Consider the following 16,302-nt stretch of genomic DNA (forward strand, 5'->3'; position numbering starts at 1 on the left):
TCTTATTACTCCACTGTTTACTGTTACTCCTCTTTACTGCTGCTGGTTAGGAATAGCATGCATGTTTAACGGTGTAGGGTGTGTGTGTGTGTGTGTGTGTGTGTGTGTGTGTGTGTGTGTGTGTGTGTGTATGCCCGCGGATGCTCGTGTGTTTTATGTGTGTGTGCATCTGTGCATGCTGGCGAGTACAGGAGCTGTGAGTGTCTGATATCTGTAAGAGTTATTTCCAAGTGAATGCTCTGTGTTTATTTTTTGCCCCCTAATAAGGGAAAATGTTTCGTGTGAATCTGTGTGTGCATGCTGGAGTATATTGCTGGTGCTGTGTATAGCTGTGCGTATGCATATGTGCGTGTGTGTGTGTATATGTTTTCGAGTGTGTCTCTAGCTTGATGGTATAACTGTGTTTCCAATTAAGTTGAACCACAGGCCGGATCAATGCGGCCCCTCTGTGTGTAGGAATGAGCAGCCCTGGGCCCTCGGAGCATGCCCACAAATAATTTATCACACACACAGGGTCTGGGCAGGGGGAAGAGGATGGGGTGAGGAGGGGGAGAGCCACAAGGACAGAGTGTCCAGCCCACAGGAGGTATATATGGTGCAGAGAGAGAGAGAGAGAGAGAGAGAGAGATAGAGAGAGAGAGAGAGACAGAGAGAGACACACAGAGAGATAGATAAAGAGAGAGAGAGACAGATAGAGAGACACAGGGAGAGAGAGAGAAAGAGAGAGAAACACACAGATAGAGAGAGAGAGAGAGAGAGAGAGAGAGAGAGAGAGGGTCAGAACCTACAGGAATAACACTGTCCCTGTTTAATCATTTACATGAAGACAGAGCAAATCAACAATAAACAATTTATTTCTGCACTGGGGAGGCTACAGGGAGGAAAAGAGGAGAAGGGAAAAATAAAAACTAGGGTAAGTAAAAAGGTTGAGGAAAAGAAAGTGATAAAAGTGCTGATCTATATATATATATATTGTATATATATACAGTGCCTTGTGAAAGTATTCGGCCCCCTTGAACTTTGCGACCTTTTGCCACATTTCAGGCTTCAAACATAAAGATATAAAACTGTATTTTTTTGTGAAGAATCAACAACAAGTGGGACACAATCATGAAGTGGAACGACATTTATTGGATATTTCAAACTTTTTTAACAAATCAAAAACTGAAAAATTGGGCGTGCAAAATTATTCAGCCCCCTTAAGTTAATACTTTGTAGCGCCACCTTTTGCTGCGATTACAGCTGTAAGTCGCTTGGGGTATGTCTCTATCAGTTTTGCACATCGAGAGACTGACATTTTTTTCCCATTCCTCCTTGCAAAACAGCTCGAGCTCAGTGAGGTTGGATGGAGAGCATTTGTGAACAGCAGTTTTCAGTTCTTTCCACAGATTCTCGATTGGATTCAGGTCTGGACTTTGACTTGGCCATTCTAACACCTGGATATGTTTATTTTTGAACCATTCCATTGTAGATTTTGCTTTATGTTTTGGATCATTGTCTTGTTGGAAGACAAATCTCCGTCCCAGTCTCAGGTCTTTTGCAGACTCCATCAGGTTTTCTTCCAGAATGGTCCTGTATTTGGCTCCATCCATCTTCCCATCAATTTTAACCATCTTCCCTGTCCCTGCTGAAGAAAAGCAGGCCCAAACCATGATGCTGCCACCACCATGTTTGACAGTGGGGATGGTGTGTTCAGCTGTGTTGCTTTTACGCCAAACATAACATTTTGCATTGTTGCCATCTGACCAGAGCACCTTCTTCCACATGTTTGGTGTGTCTCCCAGGTGGCTTGTGGCAAACTTTAAACGACACTTTTTATGGATATCTTTAAGAAATGGCTTTCTTCTTGCCACTCTTCCATAAAGGCCAGATTTGTGCAATATACGACTGATTGTTGTCCTATGGACAGAGTCTCCCACCTCAGCTGTAGATCTCTGCAGTTCATCCAGAGTGATCATGGGCCTCTTGGCTGCATCTCTGATCAGTCTTCTCCTTGTATGAGCTGAAAGTTTAGAGGGACGGCCAGGTCTTGGTAGATTTGCAGATTTGCAGATTTGCACAGTGCTCCTTGGGATGTTTAAAGCTTGGGAAATCTTTTTGTATCCAAATCCGGCTTTAAACTTCTTCACAACAGTATCTCGGACCTGCCTGGTGTGTTCCTTGTTCTTCATGATGCTCTCTGCGCTTTTAACGGACCTCTGAGACTATCACAGTGCAGGTGCATTTATACAGAGACTTGATTACACACAGGTGGATTGTATTTATCATCATTAGTCATTTAGGTCAACATTGGATCATTCAGAGATCCTCACTGAACTTCTGGAGAGAGTTTGCTGCACTGAAAGTAAAGGGGCTGAATAATTTTGCACGCCCAATTTTTCAGTTTTTGATTTGTTAAAAAGTTTGAACTATCCAATAAATGTCGTTCCACTTCATGATTGTGTCCCACTTGTTGATTCTTCACAAAAAAAATACAGTTTTATATCTTTATGTTTGAAGCCTGAAATGTGGCAAAAGGTCGCAAAGTTCAAGGGGGCCGAATACTTTCGCAAGGCACTGTATATATATATATATATATATATATATATATATATATATATATATATATATATATATATACAGTTGAAGTCGGAAGTTTACATACACTCAGATTGGAGTCATTAAAACTAGTTTTTCAACCACTCCACAAACTTTAGTTTTGGCAAGTCAGTTAGGACATCTACTTTGTGCATGACACAAGTTATTTTTCCAACAATTTTTAACAGGCAGATTATTTCACTTATAACTCACTGTACCACAATTCCAGTGGGGCAGAATTTTACATACACTAAGTTGACTGTGCCTTTAAACAGCTTGGAAAATTCCAGAAAATGTCACGGCTTTAGAAGCTTCTGTTGGGATAATTGACATCATTTGAGTCAATTGGAGGTGTACCTGTGGATGTATTTCAAGGCCTACCTTCAAACTCAGTGCTTCTTTGCTTGACATCATGGGAAAATCAAAAGAAATTAGCCAAGACCTCAGAAATAGAATTGTAGAGCAAATTGGGAGCAATTTCCAAACGCCTGAAGGTACCACGTTCATCTGTAAAAACAACAGTATGCAAGTATAAACACCATGGGACCACGCAGCCGTCATACCACTCAGGAAGGAGACGCATTCTGTCTCCTAGAGATTAATGGACTTTGGTGCGAAAAGTGCAAATCAATCCCAGAACAACAGCAAAGGACCTTGTGAAGCATCTGGAGGAAACAGGTACAGAAGTATCTATATCCACAGGAAAACAAGTCCTATATCGACATAACCTGAAAGGTCTGCTCAGCAAGGAAGAAGCCACTGCTCCAAAACCGCCATAAAAAAGCCAGATTACGGTTTGCAACTGCACATGGGGACAAAGATGGTACTTTTTGGAGAAATGTCCTCTGGTCTGATGAAACAAAAATAGAACTGTTTGGCCATAATGACCATCGTTATGTTTGGAGGAAAAAGGGAGAGGCTTGCAAGCAGACGAACACCATCCCATCCATGAAGCACAGGGGTGGCAACATCATGTTGTGGGGGTGCTTTGCTGCAAGAGGGACTGGTGCACTTCACAAAATAGATAGCATCATGAGGTAGGAAAATTTCGTGGACATATTGAAGCAACATCTCAAGACATCAGTCAGGGAGTTAAAGCTTGGTCACAAATGGGCCTTCCAAATGGACAATGACCCCAAGCATTCTTCCAAAGTTGTGGCAAAATGGCTTAAGGACAACAAAGTCAAGGTATTGGAGTGGCCATCACAAAGCACCTAGGATTAAATGTCAGGAATTGTGAAAAACTGAGTGTAAATGTATTTGGCTAATGTGTATGTAAACTTCCAACTTCAACTGTGTATATATATATATTTGCAAAGCATGCATACAGTACAGTGATCAATATTTCCAGTTTTTCATATTTGGAGCAATGACTGAGGGTATATCTGTGTGATAAGTGTGATGCTTGTTATTCAGGAGGGTATGATCTGTTAGAACATGGCACTCTAGCCTGGGCTTGACTATCTCATCTTAGGAAGCAAACATATCTTCAGCTAGGGTACACATCGCATTAGGATCTTCTGAAGAAGCACATCCAACCTTATTGGAAAGTGAGTGAGAGAGAGAGTGAGAGAGAGAGAGAGAGAGAGAGAGAGAGAGAGAGAGAGAGAGAACATACAGAGTCGCTTACACACACCAACACACAGTCTGACACACACCCGCACACTCATTAACTACACAAATCAGCACTGCGCTGGTTGTATTTAAAGGAGATCACATGCATGTAGTTAGTTATTGGACGAGGCCTAATTGATAAAACCATTAGTAACACTTGTGCAGATAACAGATAGGGAGAATCCTAGTCTGCGCACAGTCACTCCAAATGGGCTCACTTAGGCTTAAAGTACACCACACTAAAAGATTATGGCCAAGTGTGGAGAGTTCCTATGACTCTGGCTCATTTCTGGGAGGATTAATAGGGACATAATGGAGACAGAGCAGGGAGAGCGGAGCAGAGATTACGAAGATCCTGTCTTTTAGTGTGTTTCTGAGGTTGTGGGTGAGGTCCAGGGATCGTTGCATTTAAGGCCCTGATAATACTCACACCACACAAAATACCCCAATCATCAGTTTGTGTCTCAGGGAGTGTTTGAGTTGAGACCAATTAGAGGGGTGGATCCTCTTTCACATGTGCTGTCCCCACTGAGAACCCGAGCTGATTACACCAACCCCTATAGAGCACCCTGCTATCCTGCTCTCAGTGGCTCAGACAGAGAGACAGACAGATGAAGACGAACAACGCAGAGCGGGAGACAGGCGACAGAAGGGGAGAGAGAAAGAAGAAACAGGGTTGGAACAGACAGAGGCAGGGAGAGAGAGAAAGAGAGGGTGAAAAGGGGTGTGGAGTTGGAGAGAGCCAGAAAGAGAGAGAGAGAGAGAGAGAGAAAGAGAGAAAGAACTGTCAGTCCACTGCGATTGGAGCAAATTAAAAGATAATTTGTTTGCGTTCATGTGTTTGAATACGGGGCCTTTCCCAGAGCGGGACTGGCTGACCCCTAGCTGAGCACTGGCCACTGGGGTTAATGAGGAATCATCTCTCACACACATCCTCCATTAATAACCTGACCACAGAGTCACACCACATACTCACACACAAACAGAGTGACAGGACATGCTTTCGTCTCGCCACTGGCCAGGCCATCACTGTACATAGGAACTGGTTCTCAGCTGACTTGTCTGGTTAAATACAGTTGTAATATAATACAGTAAATGTAAGGGTAGAGCGTGGGGTTGTTATTGGTGCTGGGAGACTGGAGCGGTACAGACAGACTCTATGAGTGTCGGGGATCGGGTAAAAGAGAGGGACGATTAAAGGTGGACTGAAGATGGAGGGAATGAACAGAGGTTGAGAGAACTAGTGAAGAGGCAAAGTAGCCAAAAATGGTGTTGGGAATTTTGAGAATGTAAAAGATTGAAATAGACGTACAGAATATTAAAAAGCTGTAAAGCTGATGAAAGGATGGAATGAAATATGTGATATTTACATAGAGGGACTAAAGTAAAACTGGAAAAGAGATTTGGAGTCAACACATTGAACCAGGAGGAAAGAGTTGGGAGAGTAGACAGAGATAATTATTTTAATTGCACAGTGTGTGTGTTTTTTTGTACTCTGCTGGTGAGGTTGTGGGTGTTATGACAGTATGTGTGTGTGTGTGTGTGTGTGTGTGTGTGTGTGTGTGTGTGTGTGTGTGCATGTGCTCTGCTCAGCTCCATTAAGACGTGAGGGGAATATCAGCCCTGAGATGTGATATATAGGTGCAGGTCATACAAGCCCTTAACCAGTAATGTCCTGGGAGCACAACTCGCCCAGGGGACCTCCGGACCATTTTACAGCCAAGCGGGCGAGACTGGGCCAGCGTGGCGTGACAGGTGGAGCGGTAAAGCCCTGCCCTGGGCTCATCAATAACACTGAGGAACGGCAGCAGGCAGACGCCACGGACAGCTACAAAGTTACAGAGCTACAATCACGACAAGGGCCCAAGTCCACATACCAGCGCAGTGCAGAAAGAGAGCGAGAGCGAGAGAGAGAGAGAGAGAGAGAGAGAGATTAGGAAATTAGGAAATACATTACATATACAAAAGTATATGGACACCCCTTCAAATCGATGGATTCGGCTATTTCAGTCACACCCGTTGCTGACAGGTGTATAAAATCAAGTACACAGCCATGCAATCTCCATAGACAAACATGACATTACTGAAGAGCTCAGTGACTTTCAAGCTGGCACCATCATAGGATGCCACCTTTCCAACAAGTCATTCAGTTCATCAAATGTCTGCCTTGCTAGAGCTGCCCCGGGCAACTGTGAGTGATGTTATTGTGGAAGTGGAAACATCTAGGGGCAGCAAAGGCTCAGCTGTGAAGTGGTAGGCCACACAAGCTCACAGAATTGGACTGCTGAGTGCTGAAGCGCCTAGAGCGTAAAAATCGTCTGTCCGCTGTTGCAACACTTGCAACAGTTCCAAACTGCCTCTGGAAGCAACGTCAGCACAATAACTGTTTTTCGGGAGCTTCATGAAATGGGTTTCCATGGCCGATCATCCTAAGCCCAAGATCACCATGTGCATGTGATGAATCAAGCTTCACAACCTGGCAGTCCAACGGAAAAATCTGGGTTTGGCGGATGCCAGGAGAACGCTACCTGCCCGAATGCATAGTGCTAACTATAAAGTTTGGTGGAGGAGGAATAATGGTCTGGGGCTGTTTTTCATGGTTCGGGCTAGCCCTCTTAGTGCCAGTAAAGGGAAATCTTAACACTACAGCATACAATAACATTCTAGATGATTATGTGCTTCCAACTTTGTGGCAATATTTTGGGGAAGGCCCTTTCCTGTTTCAGTATGACAGTGCACAAAGCGAGGTCATACAGAAATGTGGAAGAACTTGACTGGCCTGCCCTGAGCCCTGACCTCAACCCCATCAAACACCTTTGGGATGAATTGGAACGCCGACTGCGAGCCAGACCTAATTGCCCAACATCGTTGCTCGACCTCACCAATGCTCTTGTAGATGAATGGAAGCAAGTCCCTGCAGCGATGTTCCAACATTTAGTGGAAAGCCTTTGCAGAAGAATAGAGGCTGTTATAACAGCAAAGGGGGAACCAACTCCATATTATTGCCCATGATTTTGGAATGAGATATTTGACGTGCCCAATGGTACAACTACCTGAGACAAAAGAATCTGTGCCTCTTGGTGGATTTGATCTGGGAGTGAACGCTCTAAAATAAAAAGCTGCAAAGCTTCTATTCCATAAAAAGAAAATTCTCCAAAATAAATATTCCTAAGATCTGGAGCAAAATATTCAGTAGTGTAATTTTACCAATTGCAATATATGGAAGCGAAATTTGGGGTCCAGCCTGATTATAATCATTGGGAGAGAAACCCAATAGAATATCCACGTAAAGATTTCTGCAGAATTGTCCTAAAAAATCCAATAGAAAGTACCAAATAATGCACGCAGAGCAGAACTTGGAAGATTCCCTTGAATTGTAAATATTAAGGAAAGTACACAAACAATTTAGCACCATTTGAAATGAAGCCCCAAAACACCCATTCAATTCAAAGCGCTGGAAACCCAAGGGCTGTAATGTCACGGTCGTCCTCTTCGTCTGAAGAGGAGAGGCGAGATGGAGCAGAGGACCAATATGCGGCGTGGTAAGTGTCCATGGTAAAATCTTTAATAAAGAAAGACTGAACACTATACAAACGAGTAACAAAAACAATAAACCAAATTCGACCGTGAAGCTACAAAATGGGACCTGTGCTGACACAAGCCACTAACATAGACAATCACCCACAAACAAACAGTGCAACCCAGGCTACCTAAGTATGATTCTCAATCAGAGACAACTAATGACACCTGCCTCTGATTGAGAACCATACTAGGCCGAAAACATAGAAATGCCCCAAAACATAGAAAAACAAACATAGACTGCCCACCCAACTCACGCCCTGACCATACTAAATAAATACAATACAAAGGAAATAAAGGTCAGAACGTGACATGTAACCTGATGAGTCCCCTATGTCAGCTGTTATTCTGGGTGACGGAGAAATCGCAAATTGTACTGCCAGATATTTTTTATTTTATTTATTTTACCTTTATTTAACTAGGCAAGTCAGTTAAGAACAACTGTACATATCATATCATAAGAATTTGAAGTCGGAAGATTACATACACCTTGGCCAAATACATTTAAACTCAGTTTTTCATAATTCCTGACATTTAATCCTAGTAAAAATTCCCTGTTTTAGGTCAGTTAGGATCACCACTTTAGTTTTAAGAATGTGAAATGTCAGAAGAATAGTAGAGAGAATGATTTATTTCAGTTTTGATTTCTTTCATCACATTCCCAGTGGGTTAGAAGTTTACATACACTCAATTAATATTTGGTAGCATTGCCTTTAAATTGTTTAACTTGGCTCAAACGTTTAGGGTAGCCTTCCACAAGCTTCCCACAATAAGTTGGGTGAATTTTGGCCCATTCCTCCTGACAGAGCTGGTGTAACTGAGTTGGGTTTGTAGGCCTCCTTGCTCACACATGCTTTTTCAGTTCTGCCCACAAATGTTCTATAGGACTGAGGTCAGGGCTTTGTGGCGGCCACTCCAATACCTTGACTTTGTTGTCCTTTAAGCCATTTTGCCACAACTTTGGAAGTGTGCTTGAGGTCATTGTCCATTTGGAAGACCCATTTGCGACCAAGCTTTAACTTCCTGACTGATGTCTTGAGATGTTGCTTCAATATATCCACATAATTTTCCTTCCTCATAATTCCATCTATTTTGTTAAGTGCACCAGTCCCTCTTGCAGCAAAGCACCCCCACAACATGATGCTGCCACCCCCGTGCTTCACGATTGGGATGGTGTTCTTTGGCTTGCACCAGTCCCTCTCCCTTTTTCCTCCATATAACGACATAACCAACATAACCAACATAACCAACATAACGATGGTCTTTATGGCCAAACAATTCTATTTTTTTTTCATCTGACCAGTGGTCATTTCTCCAAAAAAGTACGATCTTCGTCCCCATGTGCAGTTGTCTGGCTTTTTTATGATGGTTTTGGAGCAGTGGCCTTTTCCTTGCTGAGTGGCCTTTCAGGTTATGTCGATATAGGACTCGTTTTACTGTGGATATAGATACTTTTGTACTTGTTTCCTCCAGTATCTCACAAGGTCCTTTGCTGTTGTTCTGGGATTGATTTGCACTTTTCACACCAGAGTACATTCATCTCTAGGAGACAGAACGCGTCTCCTTCCTGAGCAGTATCAAGGCTGCGTGGACCCATGGTGTTTATACTTGTGTACTATTGTTTGTACAGATGAACGTGAAACCTTCAGGCGTTTGGAAATTGCTCCCAAGGATGAACCAGACTTTCTGAGGTCTTGGCTGATTTCTTTTCTTTTCATCGGAAAATGAAGAGGCGCTGAGTTTGAAGGTAGGCCTTGAAATACATCCACAGATACACCTCCAATTGACTCAAACTATGTCAATTAGCCTAACAGAAGCTTCTAAAGCCATGACATCATTTTCTGACATTTTCCAAGCTGTTTAAAGGCACAGTGTAGTGTATGTAAACTTCTGACCCACTGGAATTGTGATACAGTAAGTGAAATAATCTGTCTGTAAACAATTGTTAGAAAAATGACTTGTGTCTTTCATAAAGTAGATGTCCTAACTGACTTGCCAAAGCTGTAGTGTGTTAACAAGAAATTTGTGGATCGGTTGAAAAACAAGTTTTTAGGTAAACTTCAACTGTATATGATTGCCATAGCCTGAGGGACATCCCATGAACATTCATTCCCTGGAGTTTTTACATTGCATATAACTTACAAGCAATACATAGTGTAACCATCATCCTCTTACATTTTGTTATTAATTTATTAGCCATTGTTTATCTTATTAAATTAAATGAATTGACCAAATATGACACAATACAACAGCAGTAGTGTTGTGCCTGTATACTTTATCTAGTGTTATTACTACTACTACTGAAATTAACTATTGTTATTACATTTTAGTAAACGCTCTTATCCAGAGGGACTTACCGGAGCAATTAGGGTTAAGTGCCTTGCTGAAGGGCACATCGACAGACTTTTCACCTAGTCATCTCGAGGACTTGAACCAGCGACCTTTTGGTTACTGGTCCAGCGCTCTTAACTGCAAGGCTAACTGTATTTCATTATCCTCATTGCATTGTACTGTATTTACTGAAATACTGTACTACAATATTGCTTTGGCAATAAAGCAATCAGAATGAGAGAGAGAGAGAGAGAGAGAGAGGGAGAGAGAGAGAGAGAGAGAGAGAAGAGAGAGAGAGAGAGAGAGAGAGAGAGAGAGAGTGGCACAGAGAGAGCGAGAGAGAGAGAGAGAGAGAGCGAGAGAGAGAGAGAGAGAGAGAGAGAGAGAGAGAGCGAGAGAGAGAAGGATTGACCAAAAGTCAATTGACCAAAGTTCCCTCGCTAACTCCTCAAAATTGCTTTGTAGGATACCCGTCGAGTATAGAGGAGAGAGAGAGAGAGAGAGAGAGAGAGAGAGAGAGAGAGAGAGAGAGAGAGAGAGAGAGAGAGAGAGAGAGACAGAGAGAGAGAGAGAGAGAGAGAGAGAGAGAGAGAGAGAACACTTGCACAAATAGACAGGGAGAGAGAAAGGGAGCTACTTGAACTTAGACATAAAGATGGGAAACTAAGACCACTAATAGATGCAAAGCAAACTACCTACAGTAAGCCATGGAATGTAGATGAAAAACAGATAGTGGAGAAAATGATGTGACAGTTGAGTAAGGGTCAGGAGGGGAGAGGATGACCAAGGCTTACTTGGCCTCCAGGACAAGAGCCAGAATCCCGGCCGCGATGGGTGCAGCACTGGATGTCCCCGCAAAGTGGGTGACACAACCGTCCCCTAGATTGGACACTGTCACCTGCAGAGCACACAACAGAACACTGTACATTTCAGTTGCAACTTAACAAATATAATGGTGTACACACACACGACAACACATTTTTTTTACGTGCAGGGTACACTCTTAGCACAAAAGGTGCTATCAAAAACCTAAAAGGGTTACCCTTTGGAGAACCCTTTTGGTTCCAGGTCGAACCCTTTTGGGTTCTATGTAAAAAAAACACAAATGTGTTTACATCCCTTGTTAGTCAGTATTTCTCCTTTTCCAAGATAATACATTACATCCACCTGACAGTTGTGTCATATCGAGAAGCTGATTAAACAGCATGATCATTATGCAGGTGCCCCTTGTGCTGGGGACAATAAAAGGTCACTCTAAAATATGCAGTTTTTTCACGCAACACAATGCTACAGATGTCTCAAGTTTTGAGGGAGCCCGCAATTGGCATGCTGACTTCAGGAATGTCCAACAGAGCTGTTGCCAGAGAATTTAATGTTAATTTCTCTACCATAAGCCACCTCCAACGTCGTTGTAGAGAATTTGGCAGTACGTCCAACCGGCCTCACATCCGTAGAACATGTGTATAGCGTCGTGTGGGCGAGCGGTTTGCTGATATCAACGTCATGAACAGAGTGCCCCATAGTGGTGGTGGGGTTATGGTTTCGGCGGGCATAAGCGACGGACGACGAACACAAGTGCATTTTATCGATGGCAATCTGAATGCACAGAAATACTGTGACAAGATTGTGAGGCCCATTGTGAGGCCTATTTCTTTTTAAGGTATCTGTGGCTAACAGATCCATACCTGTATTCCCACATGTGAAATCCATAGATTAGGGCCTAATGACTTAATGACTGATTTCATCACATGAACGTTAACTCAGTAAAATCCTTGAAAATGTTGATGCGTTTGATATTTTTGTTCGGTATAGTTTTTTAGACCATGCACCTGGGACAATTGTTGAATGTGTGTACACTCTTTTTTTACCAAAGAAACACATTCATACATAGTTAGCTATTATGCTCTCGGGTGAAGATTTCAGTGAAGCCACACGTGGGGGAACTGATTTTGTGACAGCGACCGGGAGAAATGTATCTCTCTCTCTCTCTCTCTCTCTCTCTCTCTCTCTCTCTCTCTCTCTCTCTCTCTCTCTCTCTCTCTCTCTCTCTCTCTCTCTCTCTCTCTCTCTCTCTCTCTCTCTCCTCTACTCGACGGGTATCCTACAAAGCAATTTTGAGGAGTTAGCGAGGGAACTTTCAACTCGGGATAACCAGTCATATGAAAGCGAATCCTTCAGAACTAACCTGCTCCTCTACCTGCTCGGGTGCAGGTTAACCCAGGGCTACTCCACTTACCCTGAATGAAATGACTGAGCCACAAGTTGAGGACCGACGAAACCATATTCCCTCCCTCTTGCAAAGACTGTGTCATCATCCCATTCATTTGAGGAAGACGACTGAAAACATATTTCATCAATCAAATGTTTCTGTCGTTGTGTTAAAATATAATCGCATTATACTGTACGTCGAGCAATGACAGAATGCATTTGAAACTTCACACAGTAAAACTTTTGTCTGAAAGCTTGTGGTTGTGCATTGATGAGCACACCGAAGTAGATCAGTGATAAAATAAAGACAGCACTTCTAAAAGCCTATTTCACAACATAAACCCGCTGAATTTGCAACGATAACTAACGATTTTTGGCACAACTGTAAATGTGGCACTGACTCGCACATGGAAGAGTTCAGTATATTCGACTAACCGTGCGCAACATGCACGCGCCGATACAAGCTCGCTACAGTTAGTGGCAGGCGGGCAAGCAACATCCACCGTCGTTGTACGGATGACGCCTGAGCTGAAATGTGACGCTAACTGAAGCTGGTTAGCTTTAGAAAACCTTGAGTAAATCTAGCTGGCTTTCGCAGGAAACACTTCTGACCATGAATGTGGAGACTGACTGAATGCCTCAGGGGAGTAAGCCTGGAAGTAGCAGTAGTCACAGTCAGTGGTAGGTGTTACTGGGTAATATTAGACTGTTAGTCTGTATCCATGGAGCTGAGCATACAGACATGTTTCTTTCCTGGCCTTCGACTTTGTCACACTCCTGAACTGAGTGCACATCAACACCTCTCTTCCTTCTCTCCTTCCCTCTTCTTCTCCGCCACTTCAGCCGCGGTGCCACGCTTCACCTCCAATTAACACTTGCGACTGTGTGTGTGTGTGTGCATCCACACATATCCGCCAGCCACATCCTGCCCAGCAGCCTCCCAGGTCAACCGTGAGGCCGCTATAAATATCACAGCAGTTAACAGGCTGCTAACAGGAGCTAAAGAGCAGTGCTGCACTCGCTCTCACACAGTGTCGAATAGATACACACACACACACACACACGCACACACACACACACACACACACACACACACACACACACACACACACACACACACACACACACACACACACACACACACACACACACACACACACACACACACACACACACATACACACACACACACACACACACACACACACACACACACATCATCAAATAGGTATACACGCACGCACGCAGACACAGAGACTTACTAGGGGTAGTGTGTTTTCCAAACTGGCTCCAGTTAGAGTGACAGCCATGACAGCAGGGCAGGGCTCACCGAAAAAGGCGGGCTTGCCCATGTGAGTGACCGCACCGATGGCAATGCTGTAGACACTGTTGACATAGCCGTCTGCTCCACAGTGGTCGTTCACCAACCCACCATTACCAGACGCCCACACAAATATACTTCCTTTTCCACCTCGCCCCTGTATGAAGGTGAAAGAGAGCGGAGAGGGGAGTTGGTGGAAGGATAAAATTGAATAGAATAGAATTACATGGAATAGAGAAAAGCGAGCGCGCACGCGTGCATGAGTTTGTGTGTGTGGACGTGCATGTGTGCATGCATGTACAGTATGAGTGTGTGTATACTTGCGTGCCTGCATGTACTTTTCCTGTGTGTGTGTGTGTGTGTGTGTGTTATCCTTGCCTTCTGCGTGCCCAGCCTCAGTGCTTTCTGTGTGAGTGTCCCCGGCCCGGCCATCTCCTGTCCGTCGTCCCGCGGGCCCCAGCAGCACACGTACACATCGATGAAGTCGTTGTTGAAGGTCAGAGACGTGGCCTCCATGGAGTCCGTCACCGTGCCGTCCAGCAGACGGATACCTGGCCGGGTCAAAGGCCAGAGGTCAAGGGGCAGAGGGAAGAGGTCAGGGGGGACAGTTCACTCCAAGGATGATTTTTTTACTGCACATTTATTATGATACCGATCTAGCCCTGTGAATTGGTTTGAACAGCTGTTGGCTTTTAGAGTTATAGTATGACACTAGAATAAAAACAGTGATTTTCAGAGGATATTTTTATTTAAATGTCCCAATACATTTTCTTGTTGATGCATACTTCTGCTATGGTCTGTATGGCTGTATTATATTAGTGATCCTCACTAAAAAAACGAATTACAACAACTCAAACCCAAAATGAGGTGTTCAATTAGGTCTGTATGGCTCAATAATAGTGTGTCCCTGTCAAATACAAATACAAACACTGATTAGATATATTTCTCTCGTCATTCACAAATACAGCTGAATATCAACACCTAAACTGGCTGCAATTGACGTATTGATTGCTGGGCTTCATCGAAGGAATGCGCTGCAAATGCATTGTTCTGTTGTGGATCCGCCTGTGGTCTCTTTGTCCTCGTTATCAAGCCTCGGCGCTATGATTCACTTTAACTAGGTCTGCCTCCCAAAAACCCACCCTATTCCCTATTTTTTTTTGTGCACTGCTTTTGACCACGGCCCATCAAACGTAGTACGCTATATGGGAAATAGGGTGCCATTTGGGACTCATGCATTATCTCGCCAGCTGATGTCATAACCAATCACTGGCATTGCATTACCCTGTTGTCATTTGCCTTTTATTGAGCCATTTCATTACATTTGATGGGTGATTGTCCTCATAGCATGTTACCACCGCACTGCTACATATCACATCATTTCTCTGGTAATATAAACACGGCTCTTCTCGTCTTCACGAACGCACTGTCACTCTACTGTTCATTGTCACCTCACCTAGCGTCTCCTACTCAGTCCGACTGAGTCATGGAATGATTGAATCATAATGGTATACTGCATTAGACAATATCATGTCTCGTAGACAATGTACGTTTGTCAGAGTACAGCGCAATCCTATTATATGTACATATTATGGTACAATCATTCAACTTCTACCGGTATTTCCTTTTGATAGATTACATTGGCATGGACGCGGGCAGTGTTGTACTCACCACCGATCCTGGCGTTGAAAGCTATGCCCACGCCACAGTGAGAGTTGTTGGCCTCCATGGCCACTTCCCCTGCACACCGGGTGCCATGACTGGGACAGGTCAGAACGTTATGTCGTACACATGCACACACAAACACGTACGCACATAAACACGCAGGCACTCTTCTCACGCACACACACAAAACAAAAACCGACTGGATCTCTGCGCAAGTTTTGACAAAGGACAACCCATTCCAAAAATGAGGAAACAAAACTTCAAAGGGAAAGACGACTGCAAATAGTGAGAGATGACAGGGGAACACGAAGAATGAGAGAGGGGGTGAAAATAGAGAGATGACAGGGGAACAAGAAGAATGAGAGAGGGGGGTGAAAAGAGAGAGATGACAGGGGAACACGAAGAATGAGAGAGGGGGGTGAAAAGAGAGAGATGACAGGGGAACACGAAGAATGAGAGAGGGGGGTGAAAAGAGTGAGATGACAGGGGAACACGAAGAATGAGAGAGGGGGGTGAAAAGAGTGAGATGACAGGGGAACACGAAGAATGAGAGAGGGGGGTGAAAAGAGTGAGATGACAGGGGAACACGAAGAATGAGAGAGGGGGTGAAAAGAGTGAGACGACAGGGGAACACGAAGAATGAGAGAGGGGGGTGAAAAGAGAGAGACGACAGGGGAACACGAAGAATGAGAGAGGGGGTGAAAAGAGTGAGACGACAGGGGAACACGAAGAATGAGAGAGTGGGGTGAAAAGAGTGAGACGACAGGGGAACACGAAGAATGAGAGAGGAGGGTGAAAAGAGTGAGACGACAGGGGAACACGAAGAATGAGAGAGGGGGGTGAAAAGAGTGAGACGACAGGGGAACACAAAGAATGAGAGAGGGGGTGAAAAGAGTGAGACGACAGGGGAACACGAAGAATGAGAGAGGGGGGTGAAAAGAGTGAGACGACAGGGGAACACGAAGAATGAGAGAGGGGGGTGAAAAGAGTGAGACGACAGGGGAACA

At 44.0% G+C, this 16,302-nt stretch overlaps 2 protein-coding genes across 2 annotated transcripts in view; both read right to left on the reverse strand.

Moving 5' to 3' along the window:
- Positions 1–13,779, reverse strand: part of LOC110504035 (neuroendocrine convertase 1) — a 65,076-nt gene extending 51,297 nt beyond the window's left edge. Inside the window, exons 1-2 of the mRNA XM_036964818.2 lie at positions 13,572–13,779; positions 10,896–10,999 (exon numbers count right to left, since the gene is read on the reverse strand). Of these exons, the coding sequence (XP_036820713.2) occupies positions 10,896–10,999; positions 13,572–13,661 (194 nt within the window). The 5' untranslated portion in view covers positions 13,662–13,779. The remainder of the gene's footprint in view (positions 1–10,895; positions 11,000–13,571) is intronic.
- LOC149984559 (PC3-like endoprotease variant B) lies at positions 13,730–15,722 on the reverse strand. Its single transcript, XM_090230581.1, has 3 exons — positions 15,302–15,722; positions 14,009–14,181; positions 13,730–13,771 (listed from the first exon to the last, which is right to left on the reverse strand). Exons 1-3 carry the CDS (start codon positions 15,357–15,359, stop codon positions 13,730–13,732), a joined length of 273 nt encoding a protein of 90 aa, XP_090086707.1. The 5' UTR covers positions 15,360–15,722.
- Positions 15,723–16,302: the final 580 nt, after the last annotated feature.

This window comes from Oncorhynchus mykiss, chromosome 3, assembly GCF_057628025.1.
Source record: "Oncorhynchus mykiss isolate SJ-2025 chromosome 3, ASM5762802v1, whole genome shotgun sequence".
Lineage (NCBI taxonomy): Eukaryota > Metazoa > Chordata > Actinopteri > Salmoniformes > Salmonidae > Oncorhynchus > Oncorhynchus mykiss.